Here is a 20,907-nt window from a genome sequence, read left to right as displayed (position 1 = left end):
TTTTTTTCGGAATAGGTTTCCTTTGCTATTTTTAAAGACAAAATAAAATAACATGACCAAGACTTTACAAAAAGCATGTTTATTGAAAATGTTAATGTAATATATTAATTCCAGTTGGTTAAAATTCCAAGACAATATCTGGATGGAATTCTTCATATACTAGTTTAATTGGCAGAATTAAGGGGGTGTTTTTTGGTCTAGGACAGTGAGTGCATACATTTATGGCTTATGATGGTGAATAAAACATCATTTTGTGAAGAGGTTTGTACCCTATTAGCAATGTGACTCAAATGAGCCATCTTTGCCTAGAAATTATCCTGAAATACATACATACATACATACACATATACATATATATATATATATATATATATATATATATACATACATTATATATATATATATACATACATTACATTATATATACACATTATATATATATATACATATATATACATACATATACATATACACACACAATGTTGCAAGAAGTCTTACCCAAGTCTAACAAGTCTAAATTTTCCTTTAAGAATGTATTGTTTCATCATGTAAGAAACTATTGTAATTTTTTCTTTTTAAACTAAAACAACATTAGTTTTTCGGAATACTGTTTTACACACCCATCAACATTTTTAACACCAATTGTGAGGCACAGTTGTGGAAAATGATTTACTTGTTAAGTTTTCTTTTTGTGTTACAAAAACAATGTTTAAAACCGGACCCCCAGCTATCTATGTGTACAACAACAAGCTTTTCACATTTGGTCAGTTGCTCTGAAGATAACATAAGACAACATGACACCTCCACCATGTACCTCTCAAGTCAGCGTACATCACAGTTTACCATGAAACACCGAAAGATAAACCTTCACTCGGCCCATAGCAAAAAAATACACAACTTAGTTCACATTGTATCTTGAAAAAGTGAAAATTCTGGACAATAATTTAACTCAATAATAAATTAAATTTAACAAAAATGAAAAAAAGGTAAATGTATCTCACAGAAAAATTAAAACTGTACCACACTGTGGCAACTTCAGTATTGTTTATAAACTAGCCCATAATTACCCCCCGCCCCTCCCATTTCAGTGCAGCATTAAACATACCAAAGTTGTCTTTCTTTCCTTTGTTCACATGCATATTGGTAGTACAATGTCTTTGTACCGTTCTGATTCAGTCTTTGTAGACAGTCTGCTGTCCGTGACCCCTCTCATCATGCATAATGTGTCTCCTCACATGGATACGCCTCACGCGCCTATCCCCACCTCCCACACCTGCCCCTTCCTCCTCCGACTGGCCCACTCCTGGCGACGAGACGCCCCCTGACTCCAGCAGGGCCATGCCTCCCGAACCTCGTCCGTTTTCATAGATCAAAATGTTGAGTGTCTCCTCGAAGATACGAGCTTCTGGGAACTCGACCTATGTGAACAGATTAAAAATAATGTAAGAAAACCAACATATCACAGAGACTAGAGTTCAAGTCCTTTTTGCTCACTTTGGTCTGTTTCTTCTCAGTGGCATAAACAATAGAGGTGCAGCAGACTTCGGCAATCTTGCGTCCCTCGCCGTAAAAAGACCAGCAGCATATCTCATCTCCCAACACGTCTTTAATGAACAGCACTCTGCCGTTAAAGCGCAGCCCCAGCTTATCGAACAGCTCGATGTTCTTCAGAAGGTTATCATCAGAGTTGCTGAGGAAACAAAAGGTAGATTTTATTGAAAAACGGCACCTCCCACACACATTTGGCACATGTTTCAAACTCATTTTCTTACTGCTTCCTACCGTAACCAGGTATAATTACAAGGTTTCATTGAGCTACATAGCTTTTGCCAAAAAGTGAGGTGTGTATATGACTACAATTATTAATTTAGATTCAGAATAGTATTTGAATAAGTCACATTATGTTTCATGTGCTTTCTGAAATGAGAAGGTGGTAAACTCAAGTCATCAAGTTCAAATTTTTTTTATAAAAAGCTGAATGTACCTGGTATAGGAGTATTTATTGTTCCCTCTGTTATTCTGCAGTTTCACCACTGGCTGTAATGAGGAAAAGATTAAATGTGAAACAAAGACCACAAAAATCTCATCACTATTATTAAAAAATAAAATAAAATATCAATGTCATTTTCCACAGAGTTCCATGCTATACGCCCATATAAAGCAGTAGAAAGTTTTATTTGGGTCCTTAAAGGCTGGAATACAATAAAATAACAATAACTAATAGATATCACCATACTTCCCCAGCTGATTAATCTTGGGACATTAAGACTTGTGTTAAATGTTTTCTGAAATTGTTTCAATATGCAAATGGTGCATTATTCAATTAAATATGTGCTAGTTTGCATACAAATCTATCTTTTTAATCAGAAAATACTTTCAGATAAAAAACATTACAACATGTTTTAGGAATATAAATAAATCAGGCGAATTATATAAAAGCAAACCCCTCTGTAAAAACCTTCAACACACATAGTAATTAAACTCTGAAGTGTGGTGTATGTAAATAGCTCAGTGCATGAGAAAACAACTCATTTTGAGAAACCAACCTTTATACATACATGTATTTATTTATAAATAATACATATATATTTATATATATATACACAGGCTGCATACACTATTGGTCATTTTGACCATAGAAATTATGGTCTTTACTGACAAGCTGCGCAAATCAACGCTGATAATGAACTTTGATTTGCGCAGCTTGTCAGTTAACAACAGCTGTGTGTAGTAACAGCTGCTCTTTGTGAAATCACGCACCTGATGGAATTTACCGCTGATTAGAGAACCGGCTTTACTGAAGAGATGCCCATTAATTATCGGCCGATATTTATCGTGCACCCCTAATTTAGACGTAGACTGGATGTCCAAATATCGGATGTGTTTCTGATTTAAAACCACATTTTGATTTGGCTCAGATGAAAAAAATATGAAAAAAATCAGATATTGTGCAGATTTTTGTATTAACACGTGTGCAACAAATTCCGATCTGTGTCAAATGTGAGCAAAAAATCAGATTCAGTGCAAACAGCCACAGAAACTTACACCACATTGCTAGGAGTTTGTTCTCATTGTACACTACATGATTTTCACAACTGACCAATATCTTCAGACTGGCTCTGAATTCTGGCAACAAGCGCTGACTGTGCTCCAGCGCTCCAGTCTGTGAATCAGGGAAAATCTCTGGGGCAAAAGTTGTGTATTGCAGCCTAAAGAGATCTCATTATTCTTGATGTTTTGGTCTAAGGGGAAAGTAAATATCCTGTTTTGTTATCTCACCTTCCTACAGGTGGCTATCATCCTCTGTTCCTCTTTGGCAGAAGTGATCATAGGAATGTGACATCCCCTGCAGACTTCCCTCCGTTTCTGCATCAACATCAAACAAGCTATTAGTAAATGACAGACCAACCGTCAAACACCTTCCTTGGCTCAAAGAAGTATTCCACTTCTCTATAGACACATGCTATTTTAGACCAACACTGATGGTACAGAAACACGGTCCAGTGGATCGTCTAACCTCTAATGTGGTGAGGCAGTGCTGCACAAGACCCTGGAGCCTGTAGTATTGCGCCTCCTTCAATACCTCCTCTAGCTCCCGTGTGGTCTCCGGCAAAGGAACCGTCCCGTCCCGCAGGAAGTTCAGCACCAGGGAAAAGTGTCTCCCACATCTGTCCAGCACCACCCAGCCTTAAAAAGCAAGTGAACACACACTTAAAAATACATCTCTGATCTAGTTTCTGCATCTATTATAGTAGTATTATAGAAGTACTTGACCAGAAAAAGCTGTAAAGCTGAGTTGATGTCATTGAAAGGTAGTGTATAACAACACATTCTCAAGCTTTTTCTTACCCTCAGAGTCTATGGTGACCTCTGTGCTTCCGTCACAAATACTCCTGAGCAGACTGTCCTCCTTGCTGAGCGTCTGGACCGTGGTGTAGTGGAGAGTTCCGCCCACATTGAGCTTCACATACTTACTCCCTGCCAGGCTCCTGCCGGCCTTTTCTTGCCCAACATGGCTGGAGGATGATGCGGCAGAACCGGACACAGTCACCACATTCCCACAAGATGAACCAGATGCCTCGGCAGACATCAGGGGAGTGGAAATCAAGTAATGCTTATTTGCCGCCTAAAGATATAAAGCACAGAAATACAGAGAAGACATCATTTCAGTCTGGTTGTTATGAGACGTTGTGCACAGTACTGAGTCATTCTGAAATGCAGTGGTTAAGGAATAGTTCATCCAAACTCAAATACTTCATAAATGTTTACTCACTCTCATGTCATTCCAAACCTGTATCATTTTATTTCTTCTATGGAACACAAAAGGAGAGTTTCTAAAGGATATACTTGTTTTCATTCATGTAATGAAACTGAATGAGGACTAGAGCTGTCAGGCACACAAATGACAAAAAGCAGAATAAAAGCATCACAAAAATGGTCCACATGAATTATGCACTATATTCTACAGTCATACAACAGCTTTGTGTGAGATCAATATTTCAGTCAGTTATTGACTAAAAATCATCCCTAGCTCTCTTCGGTGTGTTCACAAGAGTTCATGAAAGAAGTTCGAGTTTCTTGTCAGATCTTTTAAATCAGTTGATCCGGTTAATAAAACTGGTCTGAAAACTTCATTTACAAACTGAACTGATCCAGTTCTTGAGTTCAACTAAATTAGTTTCCCACCGGAGGGCAATATTCCCAGGGAACAGCATCTGTTTATATGATTTCAAAATGATCATATGGTTGCAAAAGACATGGAATACAGCACACAAGTCAAATGGATACTTTCATGATGCTTTTAAAAACTCTTTTTATCATTCTGGATGCCTGACCGCCCCAGTCCTGTCCAGAATATTTGCAAAAACTCATCTTTTGTGTTCTACTTTGGAGATAAAGTCATGCAGTTTTGCATGTAATAGCAAATAATACCAGAATGTTCTTTTCTGCCTGAACTGTTCCTTTATAAAGAAACTTAGCCAGTAGGACATCAAAGCAATCTCTAGTGATTACTCACAGGATTTCTCATATGTACAAAAGACAATTTTACAAGAGGAAAATAAACCAATAAATGTAGTGACATCTTCAGAGATATGAGTTAACAAGGTGACAGTACACCGTTATATACAGTCATAAACTAACTGTGCACAGCTTATGTGACAACCACTGAAACCACATCCAAATAGTCAGAAACATAACATGTGAAATATAAAGCAATGCTTTAAGCATTTGTCATAGAGCATCCACATTTCTCACTGAGGGCATCCTAAAAACTAAAAGATCTGGGAAATATAACACCCCTATATTAGTACTCTGAGGCTTCCGAATATCTGTCCACTCCAGTGGGGAGGCCTAAATTTGTGTTTCTGTACAGATAGCAGAGGAAATGGACAGAATTAGGTCAACACATTCAGTATGATCTTAACTCCAGCTGAGCGATCTCGCTAATCCTCGTCTAGACCACACCAGATTGGTTTCCCACCATTCACTAGTCATTTAATAATTTGACAACCGACGATTATATAGAAACACATCTACATAACGTGTGTAATGAATATGATGTCAGCGTCTGATATTGATAAGCTTATTAGCCCCTGAGCTAGCTCTTGATAACATTAGTGTGGCTGTCAACGCGCAAACACTCACCGAGCTGGGTCCCCGCGATAATGTGCACAAAATATAAAGGATTTGCGGCGGACTGTTACATCTATAACACTAAGCCTGCCGTGATTTTTCACCAAATCATATTTTCTTCTGTTGTAATGCAGCGCGACTTTCTCCTTCCTCTTTCTTGCCTGTTGTGGGTTGGCAATGGCTGCTCCCCCTCGCGAGGAGTGTCTTTCGTTGACTGATTGGTCCACATCAACGTCAGTCAAGAGAGTTAGCCCCGCCCCCAATAACAACAGAAGCGAAGCGTAAAGGGCCGTTTCATTAGATCAGTGTTTTCCTCTGTAACACAAAATATCATGTCAATTTTAAAGCATTTTCTCCTGTCTTGGGAACGTGAAATACGTAAGTTAGTGTACCGTGTGATTGTGTATACACACAGACAAGCAAGTAAATGTGTGTATGTGTATATTTACCTATCTATATGATTGTATGTGTGTATTTATGCACACACATATACAGTACATATATACATTGGACATTATATACATAATGCTAATGGCTTATTGCTAATGGCAAGAAATACCAGTATGTATTATCCATTAAGATTTCATTTATGAAAGACACATTCACCATCCAACAGAGAATTTTATTTAATCTTAAATCTCAGCAAATGAATGTCTTCGTGACAAGTATATTATGTTGATAAATAAATAACAATCAAGTAATACATTAATGCAACAAAGCCCTCCTCAGCATGGGCTCTGGTAATGGCACAGTGGAAAAGACGAAACTCACTGCATGTTAACAAGAAACCATGAGATAAATAAAAAATAAAAAATAAAAAAAGCCATTTATAAAAAGCATTTCAATTCGATTACTGCATCACAGCAAGCAGTTTTTTTTTCCTGTATATATTTTCCTCAACATAGTGCGTATGCAACAACATCAACTCTGATAACAATGACAGTAAGTATAATTGATCATGAATCCTAAGCTGAAGCGGTAAAATATACAATCGTTGCGTGCTGTAAGCGAGAGGAACATGGTCATTCAACATCAAGCAGAAATAGATTCTTAAGAAACAGCAAAGAACAATATGAAATGCTGGCATTGTCCTCATTATTACATAATAATGTGAGAAATACTATGGCAACCAGTGAAGTGACGTCACATTATGGGATGTATTTTGGCACCGAATCTGTTTGTATACTCCATATTCAATCAAAATATTTACATTCAATATGTTCTTGTCATCATGTATATGTATGTGTAAATCTGTGGCCATGTGTCTGTATACAAATATGGGAACATGAGAGTATAGTTTTCATATTTCAGATTATATACGTGCAGTATGTGTACTTATCTTTGTCTCACTTGTTTCAAAGTCTCTCTCTTTCTCTCTCCCCATTCAATTTCTTTCTTTCTTTCACTCCATCACTTTACAGTTCTTAAGGCAACATGCCTGACTGCGGAAATCATACTCACAATACGTACTTACAACTATTTTGTTGTTAGTTTCAGTATTTCATTATTCTGATGTACATATACAGCCAATAACATACACACACGTAAACACACACTAACATACCACACAGGCACCTGCACAGACTCACAAGCAAACGCACTTGATTCGTACTTGCATCAGTGAATGGACCGAGAGGGAGGAGAGAGAGACTGTGTAGAGTGGGATTTGTGTGTTGTAATTAATTGAATAAAACAAATGAATGTCTTGCAGAGAGAGAAAAATAACAGTATCCTTCCTTTCAGTCACCCAAAATTTAGATTCATTTGCAGACTCCTGTCTCAGATGGACACTTCATACTCTCGTGTGTCCTACAGTGAGAGAGGGAAACAAAACACACTTTACTAGCAAATACAAAGAATCATCATCTAAAGCCTAGCAGTATTGCCTAGTTTTTGCTTTTTTTAAATTAATATAATATAATACAGATAAACTGACACTAAATACAACAAAAAAGATAGAAAAGACCCTTTTTTATAAAAATTGATTCATTGATCAAATGATGATTAGTGGTCGACCGATATTGTTTTTTTGACAGCCGTTGCCGACATCTTGGAAAGCAGGGTGGCCGATAGCATGCGCATATATATATTATATATATATATATATATATATATATATATATATATATATATATATATAATTTTTTTTATTAATATTTAAGAAATATTAAATCATTTGACAATTGATTAAAAAATAAATGTGTAAAATAAACATACTTATAGTTTAGATGACAAAGTATTTTTCACAAATAAATAAATATTTAATTAAAATATAATTAAAAAGTAAACACTGTTACCAACAGGGCACTCAGTATTTTGGGAAGTTTGTGTGCATTGGGAATCTTATTTTTCAAATAAAGCCAGGGTAACACTCATTTTACATACAGAACACAGAGAAAATGACATGAATATGCATAAAGGGCAGAATAATTTGAAATCATGAGTTTAAAGTAGGGGTGTGCCGGTACTAGTATCGGTACCAAACGGTTCCCAGGCAAATTTCAAAATGGAAGTGATCATCCTAATCCCCTTGGAGTGGGAACTAGTTTGGAGTGAGCAGTGCACATATACATTAAGCAGTCGTTAGGAATGCACTTGGCAAAAGGAGAGACATAATTTCCTCATTATCTTCAGCTGGGATGTTACTGTGACAACGCAGCATGTGTCCGTCAGCAGATTCGCTGATGGACACCGACATAAACAATATACATTTTATATTTTAAAAAGTTTTATATATATATTAGTTTTTATATATTATATAGCATATTTTAAAATACATTTTATATTTTAAAAAGTTGTTTACTTGCAACAGTTATGCTAACAACAATAAAAAGACATTTATGACAGTAAAACAGCGACTGTTGACGGAAACGTGCTTCTCCTTTTGCCAAGTGCATTCCTAACGACTACATAATGGCACGCACGTGCCCTGTTCACTCCAAAGTCCCCACTTCAAGAGGATAGGGATGATCACTTTCATTTGGAATCTGTCCGGGAACCGTTCGGTACCGATACTAGTACCGACACACCCCTAGTTTAAAGCATTCAATTTACACAGACCGGCCATAACGCAGAGAACATGTGATCATGCTGGATAAAACTGCACTTTGTTTAACCATTCTATCTGATTATTAGACAGACTTCTATCCGTATTAGACAGAACTGTTGACGACAGCAAACAAGAGGGAGAATGTGAGCACGGTGTGCTCAGGTGCTGCCGCTCTCAGCGCCGTCAAAATAAAAGTCCCACCTCGAATACATCGGCTAAGCAAAAAATTAAAACATTTAAAAATTGGAAAATATCGGCCGATATATCGGCCTTGGCGATATATCGGTCGACCACTAATGATGATGCAGCAGTATCTGTACTAGCGTTTAAAAGTCTGGAGTCAGTATGCTTTTATTGCTTTAAAAAAGAAAACAGAAATTAATATTTTTATTCAGCAACGATGCATTAAATTGATTAAAAATACAAAAAAAAGTTTAAAAAATTAAGCTGCACAACTGTTTTCAACATTGATGATAATCAGAAATGTTTCTTCTGCAAGATCTGCAAGATCAAAGATAACAAACAGACTGATTCCCTAAAGAGAAAATCAGTGTGCGAACATGCCTTTGATTTCTTGGTGTTCAGGTACATATTTGCAAGTATAGTCTGTAAGTACAAATTCCACTAGGTTGTGAGCATCTTACCCCTGCCTCATAGAGAGGGTTGTTAAAGTCAGACTCCACTGTTATGGGACTGTAGGAGTGGGTGTGAGAGAGAGACTTCCAGAACAACGGTTTCCACTGCCATCTACACACACTGAGAAAGACAGGAAGAGATGATGAGTGTAACGGGACTGACGAGACGTGAGGTGAGCGGATCCATGTGCAAGGCTTTATTGAATGACATGGTCAAAACAGGTAAGAATCAAACAATTGCAAACAGAGATACAGAAGTCGAGACTGAAGAGTAATCCGTAACAGATGTGGGTCAAATGACAGCTAACATTATCCAGAGGGCGAGGCAAATGCGTAATCCAACAACAGGCAATAATCCAGGCAAGGGGTAAACAGAGTCCGAACGGCAAGACAAGAGGATATCCACAATACACAGGCAAGGATCAAAACACAAGTAAACAGGCAAGGCAAGGCAAGACAAGACAAGGACTAGAAAATAAAAAAACTAGACAGGCTCCGTAGTGTAGCTATCGCTAGGAGAGAGATAACTGCTAGACAATACTCGGCCGAGTATTCTGTTACGGGCTGAAAGGGAAGTGAGACAAGCGGATCCATTTGAAGCTTTATTAGAAGACGTGGTCAAAAACAGGCATGGGTCAGACAAAGGCAAACAGGTATGTAGCAGGCAAGGCAAGAGAAATCCATTAAACTAGACAAGAGGTAATCCAAAGTACACAGGCTTAGATAACAACATGCAGAACCACAGAAAGGCAAGACTACGCAGGAAACAAGACAACATGGGCTAAACAATACTCGGCAGTTTGGAAGTGATCATTCTGCTTTAGTAATGGTTTATATTTCAGAGTCAAATGAAAAGCAGGATTAATTTTATCCATAGGGAACTGGATTATCAAATTGTGGAAAGTGGCCACTCCATGCCATGACTTCCAAAAAGTCAGAGAGCCACACCTTCCTTCCTTCCTTTCTTTCTTTCTTTCTTTCTTTCTTTCTTTCTTTCTTTCTTTCTTTCCAATTTCCTGACCAACAATTATCTTTTTTTCAGAAATAAGGTGGAATAATAAATTATGCAAAATAAGAAAATAAAATCAAAAGTTGATTGTTGTAATTATTTACTAACAATTTCTCAGTGAAAACTGTTTAAATCATTTATTAAAACAATTTTCCCAAATATTTGTTCAGTGTATTAAGAAAAGTAATAGGGCCCATTTTGATTTCATGTTAACTTTAACTCAAACCAAAAGAATTGAGAAACACAAGCATGCCAAACTTACTTGGTATAGTACATGTAGATTCCACCAATCAGAAGGATGACCAGAATGATTGGCAGAATAATAGCCAATGCAATGTTCTCGCTCAGCATTTGATGAGAGGCCTCTAATGACTGAGAAACTGCAAAGAGTGGAAGTTAATAACATGGACATCATAATGTGACATAGTGGGTCAAATTATCAAATATGAATAGTACTTAATAATAATCAAAGTTACCCTCCAATTTATGATCGTCCAGTAGCCCTTCATAGGCCACTGCAAATAAATAAAACATGAAATTTTCAAACTCTTCAGACAGAAATGCCTACTCTCTATGTATTAGATTACTTCACATCCACATACCTTTACAGAAGGGTGGTGGGCTGTTCCACTGAGAGGGGTGTCCTGGGACACAGTTGATGATGACTTCCCCAATGAGCTCATAACCTTCATAGCAGAAGAAACGCAGTGTCTCTCCTGCCTGGTAACTGTGCTTGTACAGAGTCTGGTAGCCATTGTCAGGCACGCCAGGGTTTGGGCATGGATAATATTTTACTGTTTAGCAGGAAAATAAAGAGCAACATGGTTGATTGATGATTTATAAGTTAATACATTACAGAGAAATCTTCACTGGTACTTGGGACAAAATATTTAGCTGTATCTATAATGTTTTATCCTGCATATACTAGCATTCACAAGTGGGGTCAGTAAGTGTTTGTTCAAGTTTTTGAAGTCTCTCATGATTACCAAGCATGCATTTATTTGATCAACAATACAGTACAATGGTTATCTTATGAAATATTATAATTTAAAAGAACTGTTTACAACATTTTTACAGTATAATTTATTCCTGTGATGCGAAGCTGAATTTTCAGCATCATTCCTCCAGTCTTCAGTGTCACATGATCCTTTAGAAATCATTCTAATATGCTGATTTGCTGATCAAGAAACATTTCTTAAAATGATCACTGTTGAAAACAATTGTATTGATTAATATTTTTGTGGATTTTTTTTACAGTATTTATCTGAAATCTAAAAATTTTAGTTACATAGTAAATGTCTTTACTGTCACTTCTGATCAATTTAATGCATCCCTGCTTCATAAATGTATTAATTTAGAAGATCTTACTGACCCCAAACTTTTCAAAGTAGTGTATGATTTAGTAATTTAACATTAAGACCTCATTAAGATTGTAAATTGATTAAAATCCTTAATCAATTTTTTATTTCAGTTATTGTTGTTGTTTTGTATTTTGTTCATTTCGACAGCCCTTTAATATTAATACATTTCAAAAACTTCTGAATTAAAGGTGCACTAAGTGGTTTTTGCCAAACGATGTTGATATTTGAAAGAACCAAAACAAACACGCCCATACCCCAACAGGACCTCGTCCCTACTTTGATAACTCTGCCCCACATGTACTTACACAACCCTGGCAGTGACAATGGTGGAATCTGCTATGACTGCCAGCCACAGCATATTCAAGTTAAAGCCAACACAGAAACATTGTGTGAGAAAGCTAAATCAACGTATCTCACCCATCAAGAAGAAACAAAGCATTTTATCTGCCAGCTCTCGCTATCTATAGTCGATCTGCTAATATCAGTCCTGTGCACTCGCTGAGGGCTCTCTTCTCCCTATCATCACTAGACACGCCCCTTAGTGTGTTTTGGGACTCAGTCCGACAATGTGGTCAAAAGTGTTTTTTAAAAATCACTTTGTGCACCTTTTAATCCAAACAGAATCAAAGGGGGAATTTTATTGTTTGTTTGTTTGTTTGTTTACATTTTATTTTATTTTTTTTTACTTTTCTCCCACCAGACACAGTCCCACACATACCTCATAATGTGCACAAAAATAACATGTACTCACAGACACACTTTGGGCTGCGGTCACTCCATTTGGGCATGCCGGTGTCTCTGCCATGGCAGGAGATCTGGTTCGGGCCCTCCAGCTGATAACCTTGGTTACATGTGAAGCGTACCACTGTTCCCACAGCGAAACCAGACTCCGGATGTACTGAGCGTGCTCCGTTGACCACTTCTCCTGGATCAGGGCACTGTTGGACTAGAGGGACATCAAATAGGGCTGGGTTTTGACACAAGTTTCACGATTTGATTCGATTCTCATTCACAAGCATTCGATTCAATTTAATTAACAATTTGATTCGATTCAATATCGATTATTTTGGATATATATCAGGTACAGTACTTGGCAAATTTTCTCAAGGACAAAAAATGTCTCAACTAATGCTGTAAAATATACATGAGTCATTCCGTACTACATTACTATAATATTGAAGTTAAAATTTACATATTAATATGTTATATGGTGCATATATTTAGCAAAATACCCCTCTCTACAGTTTCTTTTTCTGTGTGATTAATGTGATTTTGGTAACGGTACGATTCACTTGGAACCTCAACCGAGGTGGTACTAAAAAAAAGTACCAGTTACCAGGTACTTAACCCAGTGGAAAAGTACTGTGCAATTGAAAAGCGCCATAAACTATCAAAAGTGAACCATTGAATACATCAATGTGTTCCAAAGATAAACATAACTCACTTTTCACACAGGTGGGTGGGTTGTTGCTCCAGGAGAGATCCCACTGGCAGGTGATGATGTCAGAGCCAACAATGTCATAACCAGGCTGGCACTGATAGGTTAACACACTGCCTCTCACCAGAGACGGGTGGGAGGAGCTGCTCCAGCCAAACTCAATTTGTGGAAGCACAGGACATGTGTCATTTGGTTCCACCTCTGCAAGAAATAAATGGAAGTGGCATCACTGTAAGCTACAGCACAACAGATACAGGAAAAGGACAACCCCTTTGACGTTTACCTCTGTAGTGAATGAGGAAGCCTTGGCTCAGTATAAATGTAGAGTCATCGGGATCGCTCTGAAACTGAATGGTGACCTCTGAACCTCCTGATACAGCCCTGAACCTTTCTCTTGAGCCCAGGTACTGGCCAATCACATGTGACGTCAGATCATGGCCATCAAATAGAGTGAGAATGTCGTTATGACGGATGTTCAATCTGCAAGCAAAAGACAGGAAAATAGAAAAAAAAATAGAATTAAACCAAAAACAGAATTAAGCACAAACTGTTTCAAACAAATAGATATACTTACATTTGTACATCCAGTTCAATGCGCTTGTCCTCGCTGACATGTATTTGCCACACACAGTCCTGCCCCTTAGAGTAACTCTGTGGCCAGTCAGGTGACAACACAGTTCCCACCGGGTCCGTGAGCTCCCCGCCACACAAAGCTGACAAGAGGAGAAAGAAAAGGAAACATATTAAAACAGCTTTCATATTATTAGACCAGAGTGATTTTATAAGTAACTTCCATGAATGCCTAGTAGGTACATTTTAAGGCTGTTGTAAAATTTGCTTAAAGATGGAATGAATGATCAGCCTATATTCTTTATAATTCACACTAAATTAATGAAGTAAACTGACAGTAAATTAACTAATAAGGATCAGTAGATGGCTGTGCAGTTTGTGAATGAATGGCAAAACACCACCTTTCAGAAGTTTGAAGTCTGTAAGATTTTTCAATGTTTTGTCCACCAAGGTTGCATTTATTTGATTACAAATACAGTACATATTGTGAAATAGTGAAATAATATTACAATTTAAATAACTGTTTTCTAATTATATATATTTTTTAAATGCAATTTATTTCCGTGATAGCAAAGCTACATTTTCAGCATCATTACTTCAGCCTTCAGTGTCACGTGATCCTTCAGAAATCATTCTAATATGCTGACTTGCTGCTCAACAAACATTTGTTGTGCTGCTTATTATATTATGGAAACTGTGATACATTTTCTCAGCATTCTTTGATGAAGTACAGCATTCATTTGAAATAAAAAAAATGTGTGTAACAATGTATAAGTTTTTACTGTTCCTTTTGATCAAATGTGTACTAGATGAATTGAAGTATTAGTTTCTTTAATAAAAAATATATAAAATCTGACTGACCCTAAATTTATGAATGGTAGTGTACAGATATTGTAAATATGTGATATGACTACCTCTGCAGACAGGTTCACTCTCATTCCAGTGAGGGTCATTGGGGTCAACACACTCCATAACTCCTGAGCCTTGCTCCATGACGAAACCAGGAGAGCATGAGAAGGTTACTAAAGTACCCAATGGGAAGGTGATGTCACTGCTGCTGAAATTCCCATGAGGCAGGTAAGGTTCATAACAGTGTTCCCCATCAAAGGCTGAAAGAGAAAGAAGAGGAAGTAGGTTAAGTTATTAAGTAAGAGAGTGAAAATATTCTGCATTCAGGTAACATGTTAGCATTTGTGTTAAGGAATGTAAAAATAATTACAAATAGTTTATAGTGGTATATGTTTAATAGTACTGAAATTTATTTTGCTGAATGTGTACCATGTTGTCTTACCCTCATAGCGGAGTGCCAGCAGCAGTGGGATGGAGGAAGAATCTGCTGTGAGCTCCACATAGAGAGACATTCCCTCGCTCACGAAGCCTCGTTCTGGAATGTCATCCAGATCCGAGTCGAAGAGGAGCGGAGCTGTAGAGCTATTCCCACTACGCACAATCAGCCTAGGACAGGGATGAAGGGGAATGGAAAGGGAACCAAAAGAACATTAAGAAAAGTGTGACATAAAAAGAAAGGAATGATCCACGAAAGACTGGCAAGTTGTACTGGAAGAAGTAGTAGATCTCATTTGGTGTTCATTTGTAGCGTGAACCAGACAAATTAAAGATTTGATCGGGAGCCTGGTTGAAACATGAGCCGAATTCACATTCATGAACAGAAAACGTCTGTTATACAGTATTGCAACTGCATGAGTGGAGACAAATAAATAATCAAAAATAAATAACTTAATGCACAAGATTAAGGGAGACATGAACACTTACTTGTCATTGTCTTCATCAAGAGCCACCCTCTCAAAATGAAGGTGGAGCCTGTGACCTTCCTTGGCTTCCAGCAGCCAATGGCAGCTCAGGTTGCTACCGGTGCTATGGTTACTTGCAGAGGGGAGGGTTGGGGACAGAATGCGTCCAACAGTAGCATTCCTAATCCACCCGCCGCAAGATACAGCTTTAATATACAAAAACACACGTGAATGCTTATACACAAGGCAATAAACAGAATTGTCTTCAAGCAACTGTAGATATTAAAAAATATTAAAATAACTGAATGAAAAACGCAACCCACCCACACACTGGGGTTCTGGGGTGCTCCATTTGGGTCGGGTGGAATTCAAACAGGTTGCAACCTCATGACCTCTGACCTCAAATCCAGGATCACAATGGAAGTGAGCCTGACCCCCAGGATGAATATCAGTTACGGTCACTCCACCGCCCTCAGGGGAGAGAGGAAACGAGCAGGACAGGAGGAACGCTAATGGGTTTTTAACAGAACAAGACAACTCTGTCATTCCTGTCATGTCAAAACAGACAAATTACACTTCACTTACAGTACAGTTCAAAAGTTTTGGGGTCAGTTAGTGACTTAGAAATTAAGAAATTAATCATTTTATTTGGCAAGGATGCATTGATTGATCAAAAGTGACAGTATAAACATTTATAATGATAAAAGATTGCTAATCCAAATGCATACTGTTCTTACTCATACTGCAGCACAACTGCTTTCAACACTGATAATAATAAGAAACGTGTATTGAGCAGCAAATCAGCAAATTAGACTGATTTCTGAAGGATCATGTGACACTGAAACAATTTTAAATTGCAATAATATTTCACAACATTACTGTTACATTGTGTTTTTATCAAATATATGCAGGCTTGGTGAGCATAAGATTTTTTTTTTTATTATTAACCCCAAACTTTTGAACGGTAGTCTAACTCTTTGTTACAAGAACAATACCTTGATAGTGAAAGCTGAAAACACCATGATTGGCTTGCTTCAGGCTCTTATAGTGGATCTGCACTTGGTTGGTTGAGCTACGAATCACCTGACCTTTGCTCATTAGCGTCTCATTGGCCAAAAGCTCAGGAGCTGTCCCACCCAGCTCCAGAATGGTAAGTGACTCCTCCTTGGACAAGTTCACTTTCTTCACCTTTAAAACAGGTGTTACCATAACAACAGTTAATGATTAATGAGTTGACTCAGTTAATGAGTGTTCCTGTGGCTCAGCGGTAGAGCATTGCATTATAATGTGTAGCCTGAATGCACTGAAAGTCGCTTTGGATAAAAGCGTCAGCTAAATTACATAAATGTAAATGTAATGATGTCGTTGTCCAAGATTGTATCAAGGGTAAAGATTTCAGAACTCATTAGTGTGACATCACTCATGCAAATGCCAACAAGATGCATCAGCTATGTTAAAGGCCAGTAAGCATGCTGAGGTAGAGAGAGGCTATCTGAGGTCATAACGGAAACCGTGGTAACAGTGAAGCTATCACACCTGTATTTCAACACCATATCCAAGATAAACGGTGATGCTGTAGGTGCACTCCAGCGGGGAAAAGGGTGATGAGGAGGAGAGTGGATCAGGGGACTCGACTATTCCCTCCATTCCTGACAGACTGGCATTGCACTGAACTGGAGACAGTTTTAAAGACAACTTAAAAAATATATTTAGAAATTATTTTATATATATATATATTTAACAATCACTAGGACCAGTTTCTTAATAAGTGTGCCACTTTTTCAAAACTTTTCAAACAGTGAGAACAAGAGCAGTCTATGTGGGCCAAACTGTGGCTCATTTTCCATTTCCATTTTCCATACAATTAACGACTACATCTTTAAAATGAAACTAATTATTTTATCAAACAGACATCACCAAAAATTATATGTACCTACTGGACAATCTGCATGTTTATAATTTGCATGTTTTTCAAAACTTTTCAACATAATACATAACTGACAGAAATTGCTTCATTTCTACAGTAATACCACTTTAAAGTACATTCCAAATCTTTAAAAATTAAATACTATCAAAACATTTACATACAGCTGAACATCTACCAAGTGTTATCCTTTCAGTTTCATTGCCATCTACACAAAAGGGGACAATATGAATATTGTTGTACTGTAAACATAGGCCATGTAATATATACTGCAGTGAATACTAAAAAGAGAGCTCTCAAAATAAAACACTGTATAGTGCTACCTGTTATTAGCATTTTTAGGTCATTGTTTTATTAGTGATAAAGTGTACTTGTTGGTTGACAACCTTTGATAGTGTTAAGGAAGAAAAAGTTGAAACATGTATGAAGAGTTTTGGTGCATTTTGGATGTAAAATTTACTGCTGGGCCAAGCTGAAAGTTGGTTAGGAGTTTGAAGAGTTTGAAAAAGTGACTTTAGTATTAAGAAATGTGTCCTGGCAATTGTAAAAAAACTGTAAAATATTATTTAGAAATCCTTTAAACAGTCTGAGACCCATACAGGGACATACTCTTTAGCGTTTATAGCTTAATGTGGGAATATACTTGATTACTGTTATGTGCTTTTGCTGGTTATGATACCTGGTGTGTGCACCGTTGTTATTGTTGTTGTAGTGATTAGAGTGGTTGTGGTCTCTTCTTCAGCTGGTGGTAATGTCACCGCACTCCCAAAAACTGACTGGCCTGCTTGAGGTGCAGCCGATGAGGTCACTGCAGTGGTGAGGATTCCTGGTGACATCACTGTGGAGGCGGGATCTGATTCTCTGATGGACGGGATAGCCTGGGTCGGGTTAGTAGTTGTACCTGTGAGTTATCCCAGATTTAGATCATGGTAAATAGTGATGACACAGAACTGCTTTATTATTAAAATTATGCCATTTGCTGTGTTCTCTTTAGTAAGGACTGACCTTTGCTACCAGGGGTGTGGCCCAGGTACTCCTTACTGAGAAGTGCACCATGGATGAGTTCTCCCAAGGGGCGGGGACTGGAGGTCACGGTGGGAGGAGCCTCAGGATCTGACGTCCCTAAAGATGCACCTAAAAAGAACACGGAACTGTCAAACTTGGTTTCTTTCAGCTAAACAGGTCCACATATATTATGTGCATTCACCTCACGTGAATAGTTAAACATACAAAAGCACACTCACACAAGTATGTGCACATTACCTGAAGCCAGGTGCAGCAGTGTGACAGACAGTGTCACAGCAAAAACTGTGGACACCATTTTTTTGAATGAACGGACAGCCTGGGTGCAAGCAAACAAGAGAAAAAAGAAGTAGTAAGAGGGAAAGAAGGATAAAAATGGAAAGATTAAAGTTAAGGGAGATAGTAAGTCATACTTTCTGTGAAAATGCATCAAAAATATTAACATAATTTTACTAAAGATTTCAAAATTTTCTAATTCATTGAATAATACTGAGAAAATGTCACATCAGCATATTAGAATGATTTCTGAAGGATGATGTGACACTGAAGACTGGAGTAATGACTGCTGAAAATTGTATTATAAAATGTAATAAACTATAGAACATTATGTTATTATAAATTGTAATAATGTGACACATTATTATGATTTTTTCAGTAATAATGCAGCTTTGGTGAGCATAAGAGACTTTCAAAAACATTTTTAAAAATCTTTTCAAGTCAACACATACTAGCGCATTCTGTCCAAACAAAAGCTCTCTAGAATGAGAACGTCCCTATCTCATATCTACAAGTCACTAGTAAGTAAGTAAAAAACAAATGGTTTATGCAGCTTATTAGCTTTTTTTTTAAAGCATAGAGTACTCTGAAGTGACCCACCTAAACTTTCTATTTCAACAAATAGGAAAATACAGGGACTCTAGAAAGAAAAAAAATGATGGGGTCTTAAGCTAAAGTTAGTTGAATTAGTTAGTTTGGTGAAAGTTAGGTTTTTACCACTTCAGTTATAAACAATTAATGATGATATCTGGCTTAAAAACAATGCAGTTTCTTAATGCAGAAGTTCGTAAGAAAAATAAACTGCAGAAATGCGTCATCTCGTAAAATATTCCATAAATGTCACTGGGTCTCTTGTCGTCTATCAAATCTTATGGCCCCGCCGTGGCCCTCGAGGCCTGACAGTGCACGAGACGTATGGCCCCTGACGTGCCCACGTTCAGTGATCAATGATGTCACCGCTAACACGACAGACAGGTAGCCGAGAGCAGTTCTGGGCTGCTAGTGGCCCAGTCAACACCACAAGCCTCATTTAGTATTTACCGCACACGCCGATGCTGATAAAACAAACAAACAAACAAAAAAGGCTTAGTGATAAAAATGTGAAATATTTATGTGTAGATTTATTGAGGCTTGTTAATCTAATAGCAACACTAAAGATAACCACGACAGAATATGCGGGCAGATGATGTTGCTGACACTGCGGGCAGAGCGTTCAGATAATTTATTCAGACGCTCTTCTCCTCATCTGCTTCAGAAAACATTGCCTATGACGCAAGACGCCCATTTCCCCCCAAAACGCATTAGTAAGCCGTCTAGACTAAATAAACCTGTCTAAAGAAAAGCAATACTGGATTTATATGAATGAATCACAATGGTTTCATGAACGCATCCATTGCATCTTTATGCAGGTGGATGTCGCGCGGGGTACCAAGCTCGCGAAAACACCACTGTCTGTCAGAGGGGAACAGAACACATACGCACCCGCAATACGCCGTCGCTCTTTTTGTTATCGTCACAGAGTGTCCTCTGGGTTTCTTCCCGCGTCCTGGTGATAATTTTAATATTTCGTGCGTGTTTTTCAGTAGCACCGCTCTCGCTGTTTCTAGCGCGACCCTCCGTCTCTCGCTCTTCCACCCCCTCCAGAATACCACGACTGGTGCTGCGCGTCAAGCGGATTTTAAAGAATCATTCGAACACTCCCGGCCCAGTTATTGTCAAATACGGGTGTTCCATTCGAACCCACGGAGAAGATACTATAACAGTTTCGATCCAAGGAAAAAATCAGTTTGCGTCCGTTCTTGGTTTTATATTTCATTGGTTTATTTTTGTCCGTTTAGGCCTATGGCAGGCTAGCAGGTGAGTGTGGAACAGGGCATAGATAGCAGCTCCTACCGTTCACTGTCAATTAGCGATGTCCGAATCGTTTTGTGAGTCGAATCTTTTTAATGAACCGACTCACGAAACAGACTGAGCCTGGTCCGAGCACTTCTCAGTCAACAACAGCCTCACTGACAAATACCACAACAAACTGATTTTAAATAAGAAAAAAACAACCCTTTCGATCCACGGAAACAATCAGTTTGCATATTTTCTAGTTAGTTTAATTTTTTTTCTTTCTTTTGTTTTTGTCAGTTTAGGCCGTCGGCAGGCTAACAGGAGATCGAATCGTTTTTTTGATTCGGATCTTTTTAGTGAATCGATTCAACAAAACAGGTAAATGCACGAATCGGGCTGAA

The 20,907-nt window shown here is 37.8% G+C and overlaps 2 protein-coding genes across 2 annotated transcripts; both read right to left on the bottom strand.

Moving 5' to 3' along the window:
* Positions 1–655: 655 nt before the first annotated feature.
* Positions 656–5,821, bottom strand: LOC109048636 (BTB/POZ domain-containing adapter for CUL3-mediated RhoA degradation protein 1-like). The gene is made up of 7 exons (XM_019066281.2): positions 5,647–5,821; positions 3,850–4,126; positions 3,518–3,687; positions 3,280–3,366; positions 1,985–2,037; positions 1,495–1,690; positions 656–1,418 (listed from the first exon to the last, which is right to left on the bottom strand). The coding sequence occupies exons 2-7, from the start codon at positions 4,088–4,090 to the stop codon at positions 1,173–1,175; spliced, it is 993 nt and encodes a 330-aa protein (XP_018921826.1). The 5' UTR covers positions 4,091–4,126; positions 5,647–5,821; the 3' UTR covers positions 656–1,172.
* Positions 5,822–6,235: 414 nt separating this feature from the next.
* LOC109048629 (seizure protein 6 homolog) lies at positions 6,236–20,574 on the bottom strand. Its single transcript, XM_042727289.1, has 19 exons — positions 20,153–20,574; positions 18,635–18,713; positions 18,377–18,505; positions 18,051–18,272; positions 16,984–17,120; positions 16,443–16,635; positions 15,771–15,956; positions 15,470–15,653; positions 14,988–15,151; positions 14,611–14,805; positions 13,701–13,839; positions 13,410–13,606; positions 13,133–13,327; positions 12,440–12,634; positions 10,930–11,121; positions 10,804–10,842; positions 10,590–10,707; positions 9,328–9,439; positions 6,236–7,443 (listed from the first exon to the last, which is right to left on the bottom strand). The coding sequence occupies exons 2-19, from the start codon at positions 18,690–18,692 to the stop codon at positions 7,414–7,416; spliced, it is 2,685 nt and encodes an 894-aa protein (XP_042583223.1). The 5' UTR covers positions 18,693–18,713; positions 20,153–20,574; the 3' UTR covers positions 6,236–7,413.
* Between the last annotated feature and the right edge of the window lie 333 nt (positions 20,575–20,907).

This window comes from Cyprinus carpio, chromosome A3 (assembly GCF_018340385.1).
Source record: "Cyprinus carpio isolate SPL01 chromosome A3, ASM1834038v1, whole genome shotgun sequence".
NCBI lineage: Eukaryota > Metazoa > Chordata > Actinopteri > Cypriniformes > Cyprinidae > Cyprinus > Cyprinus carpio.
Note: the sequence above shows the minus strand (reverse complement) of the source record. Positions and strands in the feature narration are given on the sequence as shown.

Coding starts and splice junctions, on each gene's coding strand:
- LOC109048629 (XM_042727289.1), bottom strand. CDS start 18,692: ATGGTGTCCACAGTTTTTGCTGTGACACTGTCTGTCACACTGCTGCAC. Junction 15,654..15,770: donor CCCAGAACCCCAGTGTGTGG/GTGGGTTGCGTT, acceptor TGTATATTAAAG/CTGTATCTTGCGGCGGGTGG. Junction 7,444..9,327: donor ACCCTCTCTATGAGGCAGGG/GTAAGATGCTCA, acceptor CTCTCACTGTAG/GACACACGAGAGTATGAAGT.
- LOC109048636 (XM_019066281.2), bottom strand. CDS start 4,090: ATGTCTGCCGAGGCATCTGGTTCATCTTGTGGGAATGTGGTGACTGTG. Junction 1,691..1,984: donor AATAAATACTCCTATACCAG/GTACATTCAGCT, acceptor TTGTTTCCTCAG/CAACTCTGATGATAACCTTC. Junction 1,419..1,494: donor CTGAGAAGAAACAGACCAAA/GTGAGCAAAAAG, acceptor CTGTTCACATAG/GTCGAGTTCCCAGAAGCTCG.